The 15,943-nt window shown below is 33.3% G+C and overlaps 1 protein-coding gene across 2 annotated transcripts; it reads right to left on the reverse strand.

Moving 5' to 3' along the window:
- Positions 1-962: 962 nt before the first annotated feature.
- On the reverse strand, positions 963-3,512 carry LOC104904771 (protein FLOURY 1-like). 2 transcript variants are annotated; one of them, XM_019252095.3, is made up of 2 exons: positions 2,330-3,511; positions 963-1,234 (listed from the first exon to the last, which is right to left on the reverse strand). In XM_019252095.3, exons 1-2 carry the CDS (start codon positions 3,364-3,366, stop codon positions 1,225-1,227), a joined length of 1,047 nt encoding a protein of 348 aa, XP_019107640.1. In that variant the 5' UTR covers positions 3,367-3,511; the 3' UTR covers positions 963-1,224. The 2 variants fall into 2 exon arrangements, with proteins under 2 accessions (XP_019107640.1, XP_010691447.1); XM_010693145.4 differs by lacking the exon at positions 963-1,234 and adding an exon at positions 1,320-1,517 and having other exon boundaries at positions 2,330-3,512.
- Between the last annotated feature and the right edge of the window lie 12,431 nt (positions 3,513-15,943).

Below are 15,943 nucleotides of genomic sequence, written 5' to 3' on the forward strand. Positions count from 1 at the left end.
GTAATCTATACACGGCACTGGAGCCAGGGTAGGTTTCCTCGAAGTATCAACTACATGATAGTCAAGTTTGTCTCACATCATATTCTCACTGAGAGTCTGAGCTTTACAACTAGGGGGAAAAAAGAAATAGCAGAATGGCTACCAAAAGGAATCAACAAAGAAATGTACTTCATCATAATAATAAGATGAAGCTAGATTTTCCTCCCATCTTTGCTCAGAGCTTGAGACATCTGAATGACAATATGAGACTGAAAAAGGAGGAAACATGTAATATAGTAATATACACATGGATGCTAGATGCAAACACTTACAACACCAAAATAGCCTCAGTTTTCTAAACTGCAGAAGATACTTTAGGATGGCCTCTTCATGTGATTATTCTGTGCAGATTATGTAAAGATGCAGGATAGATTATCGTATAGACCATAGTACAGCTGGTCATGGACAAGACGATCTATTAAACTCCGCCCATCTGGTCCACTAAAGGTGGACTTAGAAAACAAAGAAAAATTATTGATGAGACGGCTACACCGCCTGACCCCTACTAATAATGGGCAGGTAGAAGTTAGAACCTTCTTTTCTGCAGCTACTGCTTGCATTAGACAGCTTATTCACCACAATATTTCAGTTTCCTTTTTCTGGACATAGAACTGCTAGCCCATTGATTTGTGATGACAAACAGAAGATTGAGTTTCCAATAATCTTCATATGGTTTTCTATGTACACTTCACAGAAGAAGCTTGCTTCCTTTCAGCTATAAAGGGCAGAAACAACAATTTGATGAAGACAGAATTATACAATGCAACACCTCCTGATATACGGGGTCCTCACTTTCATATCGTTTCGTCACATCAACGCTACATTATTTTTCAATGATAGGAAAATGCACAGTTAAAATTGCAAAAGTACAATGTTGCAAATTTAAGCAATGACGTTCATCAGTCGGCTCTTTTACTCAGAGAGGTAAACATGCAGGTGAATCAAGAATCTATCATAGTTAAAGCTACAAAGAAGGGAGTCAAAGAGATATTTGTATAGCATATTTTACTTGAATAACAAAAGAGGAGCCATAGGCATCATCCAAGAAAAAAGGATTATGTACAATCTTATGCTACACCAGAGAAGTCACCAAAAACCCTGCTAGAAGCAGAGCAGCCTCGTCAGAAGAACTAGAGCAAATTATAGGCCATTCAGCTTGTCATAACGAAATACCCTTCTACCTCTCTAGCGATCACTGGTCAATGAAAATTTGCAAATTGACAATCAGATAAGTAATTGGACTCAATTACATCATCATAAATGTTTGAAATCCATTTTATGCAAGGAGACATCGGAAACCATTAATAAATAAAGCATCATAACATGATGAGCCGGGTAACACTAACGAAATTCTTCGGACAAAGACACACATTGAACACACTAAATAGCAAATTAAAATCAGCAATCAACTTCATAGACTGCAAAAACCTAGTAATACATATACTTCGCCGTCAATTGTAATTCAGCAAAAGGAGAACCTACAAAATGCAACAATATATTCATAACACATAAATGCAAAAAAAATACAACCTCACTATTACTCCAATAGAAAAGAAATTCAATTATCGCAAAAAATTACAACACTTATCGTACTATATAATCATCATTACAAAATTAATCAAAACAAACAACATAGAATAGTGATTTCAATCAATATTATCGAAAATCACAGCATGAATACGAATAAGGTTATAGAAGATGAAATTTTGCCCTAATTGGAAGAAGAAGTAAGAAAATAGCCAACCTAACGAAACCATTAATTAACAAAGCAACTTAGTTACTTTCTTTCATGGATAGATACTCAAAAGCTGTCATATGATAATAAATCATAATCCATCCAACAAAATTATGAACTTTGAGTTTCCAAATTATAAGAAAGCTACAAACCTGTGTTACTTAACTTGGTCGAACAAGGGTATACGTCCAAATGTCTTACTCGGCTACTTTGGAAAAAAATTCCATTATTTTGAGCCACAATATAGTGTTGAAGTGGCCATTAGGCTATGTTAGCATGTTGAGGATCGACACGGGTATTTGAGGTATAAGATTCAAGTGTTTGAGTAACATAACAAACAACATTTAAGCATGGGAAATGCAAGTTTAAGACAGATTCTAATCCCAAGCTGTGAATACCACTGACCAAAATTCCATTAAACCAAAAAAGTGTAGCTTTATTGCAATTGCTTTTATATGAGAAAAGAACATGATATAACTGTGTAATCAACTAATCATACTTACAGAGGCATTTCCTATTACAATTAGCCTCAGAAATCACAACATTAGAACTTACATTGGCGACGATTCGAAATCTAGCGAACCAATAGGGAAATCATCAACCCTACTCCCAAATGAAGAATAAGAAGCACTTGGAGTAGGACAAACACTATCAAATTGATCCCATTCTTCACCTTTCATAAACACCTTCAATTTCTCCCTACACATCCTCAATTGATCCTCCAATATACTCCTTTCGGATTCGTGTTTCATTATGATCCATTGAAGTGATTGAATAACCTCTTGATCATGTAATTGCTTATCCTCAGAAACTCTCTGCAATTGATTAACTTGCATTTGAAGAACACTTTTTTCATTCTGAAGCCTCAATATCATAGCCATTGCTTCATCAACAGACGACGCCGCCGCCATTCTTTCCTTCTCAAGCTCACTAAGAGTAGCATTAACCTTTTGTCTTTGAACCTTAACCATTTTTCTCAGAGTAATTACATCAAACACTTGGTCTTCATAACAACATTCCTCAACTTCTTCTCCATTACTACTAATACTATCATGAAACCCACAATTTGAACTCATAACTTCATCGATTTCCTCGAACTTTTGGTCCCCACTTCCTTTTTTCCCTAAAACCCTAGACGTTTTAGTGGTCCCATTCTCAAAAGACACCTTCATTAACCCATCAATTTCATGATTACTAGAACATATTACTGAAAAATTTTCTCTCTCCTCACTTGATTTCCCTTTCAATTTGCAATTCCCATTATATTGCAACAACATAAACCCTAAAAAGAACACAAACAAAACCACAAACACATCGAGAATCTTGGAAAAACACCCGAAAATCAAAAACCCACATCCGAAATCATTGTATTTAGTCAGTAAAAGCTTCAAATGTGATGCACAATCCATCAAGAAAAAACTCGAAATTGCTTGAAAAACCAACCTCTTATAAAACTCGATAATTGAACATAGAGTAATCAGAAAACAGAGACGACCCATTATTTTGCATTGAGTTTTGTGAGAGATTTTGTATAAAATGGAGAGAAAAATTGCGCCTTTTGATGTGAGATAAAGAAGATAAAAGGCCGCCATTGATGAACACAATTGATGAATTGAAGTGACACGAAGCTACTGAAGATTTGCCCACATGGGACGGAAGAGTGATGGCGTGGAGTTCGGTGAGGATATGGACTCAACTGAAGGAGTATATATTATGTGGGTCCAATTAGACATAACGGTAAAGTTCTTCTAATTTGGGATTTTATTAGTGCATTTCTTTCTGTAATAATACCCATGATTTGTTTTATTGTTTGTTTATCAATATATTCCTTTACCGTTAAAAAAAATTGTAGTGTCATACTACCTCCGTTTCTTTTTAATTGTTACACTTTGACATTTTATACTATTCACAAATTGCACTTTGACCCTTGTTTGTGATTTATACATGAATAAAAACATAGTCATGTGGGATCTTGTTAGATTCGTATTAGTGTGTATTTTATTAATATGTAGTTTTTATATTTTTTACAAATACAAAATTAGAGATATAAAGGTTCAAAGTAGTGCATCGGCATGCGTGAAAAGTGTAAGTGTAACAATTAAAAAGAAACGGAGGTAGTATGATGATGAGTAATGAGATTATGAGACTAGAGGATTTTTGTGGGGATTGGGGAATAATAACTTAGAGATTTTTTTTAATTATTGTATTCGTGTTTTATATGGATTATATAAAAATATTAGAGATTTTTGATCGTTAACGACATAAATTAGTCGTGTAATAAATGGAGATAATGATTCAATGTTTTTATGACAATAAGATAAGAATGTTTAGTGTGTGTGATTAGAGGGCCTTGACTTTTAACTTTTGAGTTGTGAGAATGTTGATATCTTCTTATTAAATCGTGATATGACTTAAGATATGCATATTTAATGATCAGAATATTTTGAATAGTGAGAAGTTTCTTGGATGTTATTGTGTCGTGATAAGGAAATTATTAAATAATTAGCTCGTTTTCTATAAAATATTCCTTGAACTATATACTTCGTTCTCTCTTGTTTTTTATTTTGATGGGTCGTTATCTCTTGAATTTATGTACAATCATGGAATAATATCCGCTCGTGTACCAATTGTAGTTTGTTGTTATTCTTCTCATTTTTCATTTGTTGAAATTCTATTCTATCTATATAAATAGCACTCCTTCCATCTCATAATATAGTTCCTAAATTCCCTTATTGGATGTCCCGATATGTTTTTCTAGATTATATCTATAATTCCATATTTATTTTTAATTTGCAAACTAATATTGTACCACAATCATTTAGTTACATCTTCAAATATGACTAGGTTTTTTTTTTTGTTTATTCCACCCAACATCGAGTTGTTTATACAATTGATGTTCTTTAGCCAATACTCTTCATTTTGAGTTCAAAAATTAGTTATTTCCCCATAACATTAATTTTTTTTATCATTTTCTATTCTCCTTACCTTAATATTTGTGCAAATTAAGAAATCAGAACTATGTATACATTTACACTACTACGACGGATGGAATAATTGGTAAGTGGTTTAACGTCCATCTATATCTCGTACAATCTATAGCAATGATATTAAGATCGAAATCCTACGAATCGTAAGGGGTGGTAGGATCGGATCGTAGGATCGTAAGATCCTACAATTTGGTAAGATATAGATAATTATGTTATATGGTGAAAATCTCATGTTCAAAGTTTACACATATTCATAATGACTTATTTTATTGGCAAATGGTGATATGTTTTCAATATTATAAGATTGAAGTAACACGCAAACAAAATCTAATAGGAGAAAATAATATGTGAAGTTACTTTTTGATTTTTTTATGATATAATCGTATCGTAGAATTGTAGGATCGTATAATCATATTAACATCCTACCATGTGATTTTTTGTAGTTGGGTAGGATCGAAAGATCACCCTACGTAGGATCGGGATCGGTGAAATCCTTCTGGATCGTAAAATCACAGGATCGTAAGATCCGAATTGGGATTTTAACAACAGTGATCTTTAGCATACACTTTGGTGTAACATGAGGATGCATGGCACACCCAAAACAACTTTTTTTTTTTGCTCATGTGGGAATTTGAGCTATCGGTATACTCATTTTAAAGTCCCAAATGAGCAAAAAAAATAGCCTCAGATGTAATATGGTACACCCATGACCCATGTAAGGCTGGCAAAAGTTGACTCAACTTGATAACCCGACCCGACCGGCCCGGACCCAAACCTGAAAATTATGGGTTTGGGTTTGAGATTTTCAACTTGAAATAAAAAAATGGGTCGACCTAACTCAACCTGAAAAAAATAATGGGTTAGGTTCAAGTTAACTTTTTGAACCTGAAAACAACCCATACAACCTGGTTTATTAGTTGGGTTAGATTCTGGTCGAGTTAACCTAAAAGTAACTCGACTTTTATAATTTTTAAAGCCTGTTTTTTGTTTTTTAACGTGTATTGGGCCAAGCCTATTTCTTTAATTTTTAAACATATAAAAAAATTCTAAATTTGATTAAATTGACATTGGACTCAGAACTCACACAATGTGTCGAGTTATTACAATGATTAAAATTAATTTCAGGTCATTTTAGCTTGATTTTGAGTCAACTGAAACAGGCTATGTCGTGTTTAGGTTATTATTCTCGACGTGAAATTAGAATCATGTGAGGGTAAGTGATCCGAAATAGAATTCAAGACAACCTGAAATTGACCCAACCCAACCTGATTCCCATCGCTACATTCGTGTGTACGATAAATGCACTATCTTTCCCGCACGAACTCCCCAATCTATGCCCATTTGCCAAACTCCCGCAGCAATTTTTGTAACCGAGATATTGGGCTTAAGTTATAGCGAGTGAACAGTAATGCGCCAGCAGTACATAGCTACTAGTACTACGTAGGCGTAATGGGCCTCTTGCTGGATCAAGCTTAGTCAAAGTACGAGAATTCAATTCGGTAATTGATAAGACCCAAAATGCAAAATTGGTGAAAAACTTAAAACATATGATGGTGTTTAGGCCTAAATCTTCATGGGGGTGCGAATAATTCACTAGAGATTTGTTCCCGAGGCAGGTTCTCTATGGAACTTTGAATTTCTTAATCATTTCTTTTTTAATAATGAGGTTGGGTTTATTTAAACATGATCTTACTATTTTATTTCATTAGTGGAAAAATCAGCTCAAAGAAAAAAAAAAAACTTATATGGCTTGAGAGAACAGATTAGGACATAAGGACAAAGAAGTAGAAAAATAACTAGGTTGAAATATTAAGCTTTTGAAGAGTGCATTTTTATTGTCCGATAACAATTACTCTTTTTTAGGAATCAACCAATAAAAAAGAGCTAACACATAATAATATAGGAATTATAGTATAGTGAATTTGAAGCAGATGAAGTTCATATAGGCAACGAATAAACAGAAACCGTTCACCTTCCCTCAACCAAACTTAAGACCCTTGCTTTCCCTGCGGCGGCGGCGCCGTCCGCGCTACTCTTTCCGGCGTGCGTCGCCGCAGGGTCATCCTCTGTTTCATCCTCCTTCCACAGTTAACTAATGTCCCCTTCACTTCCTTCCCCACTTCCCTAGTTTTCTCTCTGCTTTAATTTCCAAAACCCTCTCTCAATCAAATTTCTCCAATTTCTTCTATCCCAGTTTCTACCATTTTATTTCAGGGTGTTTTGTTTTGTTTTGCTGCTGCGTGACTGCACAAGAGTCAAGGGAGGTGCTCGATCAAAGCTCGAATATGGAAATTCAAATCAAAGGTAAAACTTTTCATTTAGAATTGAGTAATGGTTTTTTAAAAATTGGTGAGTTATACAACAATCGGAAAAGGTGGATTAAATTTCCAGTTAAATTGATTGATTGGGTTTCTGTTACACTTCAAGATTGTTCAGAATTGATTGAATTTGAGCATTGTAGACGATTTGGTTGTCTTTGGTGGAAAATTCAATCTGGTTGTAATCTTGGGGGTGGTTTTTGAAGTTAAGTGTGAAGATTAAAGGTTTATGGTATTCAGTTTTTGTCCCTGCTTTAGGTAGTGATAATCCTTGGAAAATTTTTGTTCATGCCTTTTTTCATGTTGCTCAAGAGGAATTGAAGGTTGTTGGTTTTGATGGTGACTGCCATAATGCCTGTTTGGATTCCTTTTCTATTCTTCAGCACGATATTTCCCCTCCTCATGATAGTGAGCTTAAATTAGAAGTGGATGCTCTGCTCATCTTAGAAAATATGCAGATTGGTTCAAGTCATCCTAATTTAGAAAGTGAAATTCTTCATGTTAAGGAACCTATTATATTGGATTGTGTCCCTTTAGAGACGGTTGGTGTTATAAAGGAGAAGATGTTGGCAAATCCGGAGAGGTTGCCAGGGAGTGTTGGTGTGAGTGGCATTGCTAGTGCTCTTTCATTTGCAAATGAGATGTGCATCAATGGAGGAAGTTCATTTTGTATTGATGGAGATGAGGGTTCTTCTAGTGCTAAAGGAAATGGCACAATATTAGATTCAGTTGAGGTTGTCAGTGAGGTTTCAATTTTATCACCGAATCCAATTATGAGCAACGTTGTGCCGAAGTCTTCTGTTCGGAGGCTAGCAAAGAAAAATCAATGTCCATTGCTTAATCATCTTGGTTTCAATCGTAGCATGGAGAAGAAAAATGGAATTCAAGTATCAAAGAGGCGGTGTAGTGTTAGTTATCCCAATGGTTAATTTGGTGTCGTTGATTCGAAATCGTTTATGGAGTTCATGAGTTCTTTGATGTTGTCTTAGTTTGTTGTTTTTCAGTCAGTAGGCTTGTGTGTTTATCGATTCTTCAATGTGGTTGGGGTGTTGTTTCTTGCTTGTTGTGGTGGTGATATTGTTGTGGGGTTTGTTGTGTTTGGAGCGTTTTTGGTTGGCATTTTCATGTATTTGTCTTTCAAGATGTTGTAATCTTGACTCTTCATTGTATGCCTTTTAACTCTATTTTGAGTTTTAATGAAATAAACTAAATTATCAAAAAAAAAACTAGGTTGAAATATTAAGGTTTGTAGGTGAGGCACATACTTAGATTAACATCTACTCTTGACTCTTAAACATCTTTATCTGTTAAGTTATACCATTGTATTGTTGTCCGTAACTTTAAGGGTTGCTAAATTTCGTACCTATATGATCAACCGGCCTAGGAGTATTTCATCTCTTATATGACTTTTTTTGGCAAAGGAGGATATGATTATATCTGTCTCTATATATAATATGAGAATCTCTCTTAATGTGAAAGTCCACCTCTCTAGACCGTTAGATCTATTTTTTAACTACTGGGTCAATTGAAGTTAAGAATAAGATAAAACAATATGGATGATTCATCATGATTCCTCTTAAAAAAATAGGAGATGAAAGGAAGAAGTTTTGAATTTTAATTAGAGGAAAAAATGTGTGTATGCTAACTTAAATGCTCAATTAAAAAGATGAACATATTTAAGAAAATACCATTACTTATCCGCAAAAAATGGCCATTAGATTTGAGTAAACTAAAGGCTATAAAACAATTTCTAACCATAAATGATAAGAATAGTTCTCTAGATGGTTTTATGTAAACCTTACTGACTCACTCTATCTATCCATTTATCTATCTATTTATATTATCCATTTATCTATCTATAAGTTGGGATGAACCGAAATTTCATATGCAAAGCATTTAATTAAATACACTATAATCTCAAGAAATTTAACAATAATAAACTCTATATTTTATTATCACTAAATTATCTTTGCAGTTAATGACATCGAATTTCACTTTAATTTTCTCATATAATGACATAACTTTTTATTTGATTTTCTTGGTTGCTGAAAGTTTCAGCTAATAACAACAAAAAAAAAAAAAAAAGGAAAAGACAGTTGATCAAGAATGAAGCATATTTGGTAAACGTAAAAGTCAAAATATACATATAAAAGTAAATAGATTGAGGTAAAAAAAAAACATTAATTAATTTATCAACGAGAGCATCTTCATAATTTTGGTCAGTAATTGATGGATTTTCCATATGTTTGCTTATTATTGTAGCATTCAGTACATCAATGTCTTTGCTTTAGTCACTAATTTAACCATTCAAACTTAAGAGAGTCGTGTTTGAATTGAACTCTTAGCTTGAACCATAAGATTACCAAAAATATAATTTGAAATTTAGTATGATGTTGGGACATCATGCTCAAATATTTTATTTTGTAAACCAGAAAAGTACAAAGTTAAAGTTAAGTAGTAGAACGAAAACTATGGGAGTTTCTAATACATAAATTTTCTTTTCCCCTTTCTCTTTCCTTAGTTTTTAATAATCTTTTTCTGTGGTCATAACTAAACTAGCATGTGCTATCTAGCGAAAATGCGAAAGAACATGCATAGAATTTGTACTACTACCACTAATTTTAATCATAAAGAGACATATATATAATGGGCTAGCTCACTAATCCATGTAATTATATACTCATAAGTTGGAATTTACCAACTTAGAGGTTAAGGAGGAATTCTTAAGAATATGCTTAATATTGCACCATGTGTAGTAATTTTAGAAATAATATTGTGGGGGATTGAAGCTTGTTGGGCCTTTGGGTGAGCGACACTGTACGAGGACAGTCCATAGTAAATTCATCTTATCACGATGTTTCCAAAAGGTGGCCAAAAAAAAAGAAGAATAGGAGATAGCTAGTGTTTGATGAGCAAAATCCAATTTAGATTATATTATTATTTTATTCCAATAATTGTTGATATAATCCTCCACTATTTGACTTGTACATGTGTTGAGAGTGTACTCCACATGTATCCCACATTGAAAGAATTGAAAGTATGTGAGTAATATATAAGCTAATGGGTTACTCCACCTATCACCATATGGTTTTAGGATGGAACCCCATTGGACTTGTGTGTGGTCATACTCTTCTCTTGTGTGGGCTTGTGCCGAGCCCACCAAGATTTATCAACATGATTCGCAACTTTGCGTAGATATGATTTAATATTGCTAAAATATCCTTTATACTACTAATTAGTGAGGGTATACTCTGAAAAATCAACCATAAGTTACCGATATTATTTCAATAAACATAAAAATTACAATTTTTTCATTAAATACTTCTAACAAATTTGTTTATTTATCAGATACCTTAACTTCTTTCAAAATTTACCAGATACTCATGACTTTTTAAAAAAATGACACAAAATATCCTTAATTACTAACGACGGTTAACCGCGTTAATAATTGGCGTTAGTTAATCCTAAAAACCCTAATCTATATATATCTAAAACTCAAGACAAACAAATGTCATGCTGCCACATGTTCTATCCCCTCCCCCACATAATCAAATGAGACATCTATACAAATATATTAAAAGGCATGCATAAACAAGAAATTGTGCCACGTGGCGCTCTTCCTAGGGAGTTTTAGTTCATGTAATCCATGTACAATAATTTGTTTTAGAAATTGCGTATTATAGGGGTTTGATTCCGGGACCTCAAGTACATATACTAAAGTCTAAACTACTAGACTAAGTTGTATTTAGTGTTATTATCATAAAGTATTATATTAATGAATGAAATTTTTTCTTACTTATGCTATAGCCCGGGCCTAATAACTAGTTAAGCAATAAAAATGTGTGTTTCAAGACTCGAACCCATGACCTCTCATTTGATATGCTAATGCACTAACCAACTACGCTATAATACTCATGTTGGTCTTTGTGAGGGAAAAAAAATATATTTAAACACAAGATACTATTTCTATTTTTGAAGATTTCAAATGTACGTTGGTAAATAATCAGGGGCGTATATCTCGGGACAAGAACTAGTTAGCTCTAAAAATTCTAAGTTAACCCTAATAACTCTAAAAACCCTAAGTAACCCTAAAAATCCTTAATAACCCCACACCCAACCCCACACTCAACCCCAACATCCCTCATTCCCCCTCTCCCGCAACAGCCACACACGCCCCTTCCACCTCCCCCGTAGAACCCACGCCAGTCGAAGAAATCCGAGCCGAAGAAACCCCATGCAAGTCGAGGAAATTCGATCAAAGAAACCCCACCCAGGCCGAAGAAATTCGAGCGGAGGAGGGTCGAAGGCGGGGGGGGAGGGATGAGGGCTGGGGTTGGTGGGGCTGGGGTTGTTGGGGGTGGTGGGGGTTGGTGGGTTGGGGGTGGGTTATGGGAGAGTTTAGGCTTACTTAGGTTTTAGGATTTTTAGGGTTATTTAGGATTAACTAGATATTTGTAGAGTTAATTAGGGTTTTAAGAGTTAATTATCGCTAATGACTAACTGAGTTAACCGTCGTTAGTCATTAAGGACATCTTGTGTCATTTTTTTAAAAGTCATGGGTATCTGGTGAATTTTGAAAAAAAATTAGAGTATCTGATAAATATAAATTTGTTAGGAGTATTGGGGAAAAAACCGAATTTATTTTTGCAAGTGCTGACTGTATCATGTATGGATTTGAGTGGTGTCCTACCAATGGCTACCATTGAAGGCTACAACTTTTTTAAAAAGCACCAAAGATACTTATCATAAAGGAACAACGTGTGTGATATAAGCTCTTTTAACCATATTTTAAAAAGTCTTTAGCTAATCCTTCACACAACATATTATTCATTCTCAACATCGTTCTAGAAAAGCAAATATAGCAACTAGTCTTACCTTATTGCATGGTATAATAACTCTTGTTCCTTTTTATAAATTCAATTGAAATGTTAACTTGCTTTCAAGTTCATTTTACTTATTAATTATGTAAAAAAGTGATTTACTATTTTAGATTGGTCTTTTCTTAGGAATTAGCTTAGGATCTCACCTTCGAATTAATGATAAATAATCGATCACAAATTCTTGAATGTAATTGTTGTATCATAATTTATAATGTAATAATCTATTAACAGCCATCATAAAAACACTCAATTGACAAAATAACATGAGATTATGTCATATTTATACAATATATATCATTCTTGTTGAATTCTATGCTGTTATGCATGTTACATGATAAATTATGGTATAACTTGTTATGTATAAAGATACACTCTTGATCGATGTAAAACCTTACTTGAGTAAAGAATAAAGTTAATGATGAATGATGTAAAAGACAAAACAAACAATTTCAAGCTAATCGTAGAACAAAACTCGAAAATGGCTTAATTTTTTTTTAATCCTAGTGTGAACACATAATTAATTAACATTATTTAGGAAAATCTATTCAGAAAATGACAGATCCCTTTGGGCAGTAAACAAAGTGTACAGTTTCAGGTTGCTCTAGTACTGACAGTCCTGGGAATCCTCATATACGCTGCTGCATCCACTAGTTGACCAGGACATAGTGATAATATCTACCTTAATTAGAGTCGTATATTTTTACTAATATAAGTACATCAGTACTTTATTAAGTACTTTATTATTAGTGTTAGTATTAATTTATTTTTCATTTCTTTTTTGAAAAGGAAAGGATACCAGGTTGTTAATATTAATATATTGTTAGTCTAGTAGTATCATTTTTATGAAAAAAGATATAAGAATAGTGATATTTGTTTGGATAGTAACATCAACATGTCTTTTAATAATAACTCTATCAATAATCAGCCATATATTTAATTCTAGCTTTCTTTTAGGAGATATTTAATTCTAACTTTTTATTTTCGAAATTCCAAGGTGTATCTAGTCTTTTTGAACTCTCCACAGTCCACACTGTACAAAACTCTAAACGTTACACAAAATATCCTTATTAATAGAAAATCCCACTCCAAACCTTTTTTAGTTTTTCAATCTATCAGATCATATCCCAAACCTTAGTCAACTAACAAGGCTAAAAAATCATACTCTAATCTCACACGGTAAGAAAGTCCTAAAATCTATTGTTTGATATCGTGTATAAGGTATTGTGTGTGTAACGTTAAGAAATCTTAAAGATACACGTAAAAATTTTAAAAACGTCAGGTATATCATAAAATTTCGTAAAACCAGGGGTAGTATGTATAAAAACCTTTTAATTAATAATGTTTTGTGATGATTAGCTACTTTGTATTGTTATCCGATTTATCCTATAGTATGTATTTATTTATGAGATTTATTTGATCCATTATCTGATCATAGCATGTGGCCTGATTCCATATTTAATGTTATATCGTTGTAATTTGGTTGTTTACACTTTAGACTTTACTCATCCAATATTTATTGTCATTTTTAGTCATGGGCTTTATATGGATTTATTAATTATTTAGTTTGATTTTTGAGATGTTACATGACTTATATCTGTATGGGCCAACTGGCCAAGTACTACCGTCTACCTGTCTACCCGCCCCCACCCTAAGATAAGTCTCACTACTTATCAATGGTAAAGGTTTAAAATACACCCCAAAAATACTTTAGAACTAGACAACATGTAAATATTTGTTTAGGAAAAATAAATATGGCATTAATTTACTTATTTGTGCCCGACATATGGATAGGAATTTCTATTTCATCTCTAAAATTGTTTTCAACCATGTTGCACTTATGCTTTTATGTTATAATATGTGTTGATCTTGGGGTTTGTTGAATCCCATGAATTCCCACATGTACGTGTTCTACATCGAAAAAAGAGGAGAGACTAAACCACTTTATAAGATTTAGAGTTACTCCTCCGATCCTATCACCAATTGGTTTTAGGATGAAACCTCCTTGGGTTTGTAAGTGGGTTAAAACTCTTTGCCTTCTTATTGGGTTACCCAGACCCATTTTATATAATCTGAAAATTAACATGGTATCAGAGCCTGAGTTGTGGGTCTCTTCTAAATTAGGCCTTTAATCAAACAACTGGATAAGGGTTTACCTTTATAGGATGGCCAACTCCTAAAAGGATTATTTCTGATTACCTTTCCAGTTAGCTCTAAATTTTTATGGCACTCACATGTGAGGAGGAGTACGTTGAATTCCATTGATATCCACATGTGAGTGCAGCCACATTGGAGAAAGAGAATAGACTAAAAAACTTTATAAGCAGTGGAGTTACTCCTCCTATCACCAATTGGTTTTAGGATGGAACCTCCTTGGGCTTGTAAGTGGGCTAAAACTCTCCTACTCATTCGAAAAAAAAGGATCATTTCATATAATCTGAAAATTAAGAGATTTCAATATGAAATCATAGTGAACTTAATTTATAGACTTATGCTTGACTCAAAAAACTCGTGAAGAAACTCTATCATATGAGTTAAAACAAGTTAATGCATTACATTTACTATAAGTACGTACTTTCATATAGGTTTAAAAACATGTTTATAGAAAAACTGAAATATTAGAATATACTCCCTCCGTTTCATATTAATCTACACACTTGACATTTTACACTATATATTCACAAATTGTACTTTGACCCTCGTTTGTGATTTATACGTGAATAAAAACATAGTCATGTGGGATCTTGTTAGATTCGTATTAGTATGTATTTTATTAATATGTACTTTTTATAATTTTTACAAATACAAAACTAAAGATATATGTCCTCAAAGTTTTACATTGGCATGCGTGAAAAGTGTAAGTGTGTAGATTAAAATGAAACGAAGGGAGTACAACTCATATTTACGCATACAAACTTGAAAGAGCATTTGTTTGGTGGAAACTTTTAATTTGGTGTCAGAATTTTACTTCTAACCCTTGAAACTATACCATTTTTATGCGTTTTTAACACCCGTGAATTGGCACACCCTTACTAGATAAGTCGATATTACTTGATTTTGTTGGTAGAAAAACCTTTCTACCTCTATTAGTTGTGGTTCGTAAATCGTAAGGTTGGAGTTGTTTATGATAGAGTATAGATTTATTCCTGGGATTTCAACCATTAGCTTAAGCTTTTGGTTGAGTTGGTCCCTTGACATGGTATCAGAGCTTAAGCTAATGATTAAGGTCCCAGAGATAGATCTATATATACTCTATCAGTTTACACTCCTATCTACCCTTTATTTCCCCAAGCCTAGTTTGTAAAGTTTGATTGACTTTATTAGCGAGCTGGTAATAGCGATCTTTTTACAAATGTTTTTATATAACAACCCACAATTTTGACAGTAAATGATAAGTTATGCTAATGACTTTTCCCAATGCTATTCAAATATTAAAAAGAAAAACAATGAGTTAATTTGATTAAACAAATTTGTGCAGAAATGATACAATAAGCATAACTCAAAATTTTTAAATTTGAAACTGGTTTGCAGTAAACATTAAAATTCCATTAATCTAGTCCTTGCCCTACATCACAATAACACAATGCAAATTCATCTACACTGGACAATTCATAAAATCAAAGCTATTGCTGCTTCCTTCCAATGGTATGGAGTTCTCACTAAGTCAGTCGACAAAGTGTTTCTATTGTCCATGATCGGTTTTCCTAGGTCTTCTAGGATTATGTTTGCTACTCTATTATAAATATGTTTGAGGCCGTGATTGTTTATCGGAGGCTATATGTGAGAAGAGAGAATTATTCTTCAATCTAGAGAGACTAGATAACTTAGAGAGAGGTTAGAGAGTCTCGAGAGATTAAAGATTTCTCCTTGTATCATCATCTCATATTAAAAGTCCGAGTGCAGTGTTCGTGATTTTCTCCCTATTCAAAGGGTTTTCAGGTTAAATCTTTATACGTTCTTTATTGTTTTGTTTCTTAATTCCTCCGT

Source organism: Beta vulgaris, chromosome 9, assembly GCF_026745355.1.
Source record: "Beta vulgaris subsp. vulgaris cultivar EL10 chromosome 9, EL10.2, whole genome shotgun sequence".
Taxonomy (NCBI): Eukaryota; Viridiplantae; Streptophyta; class Magnoliopsida; order Caryophyllales; family Amaranthaceae; genus Beta; species Beta vulgaris.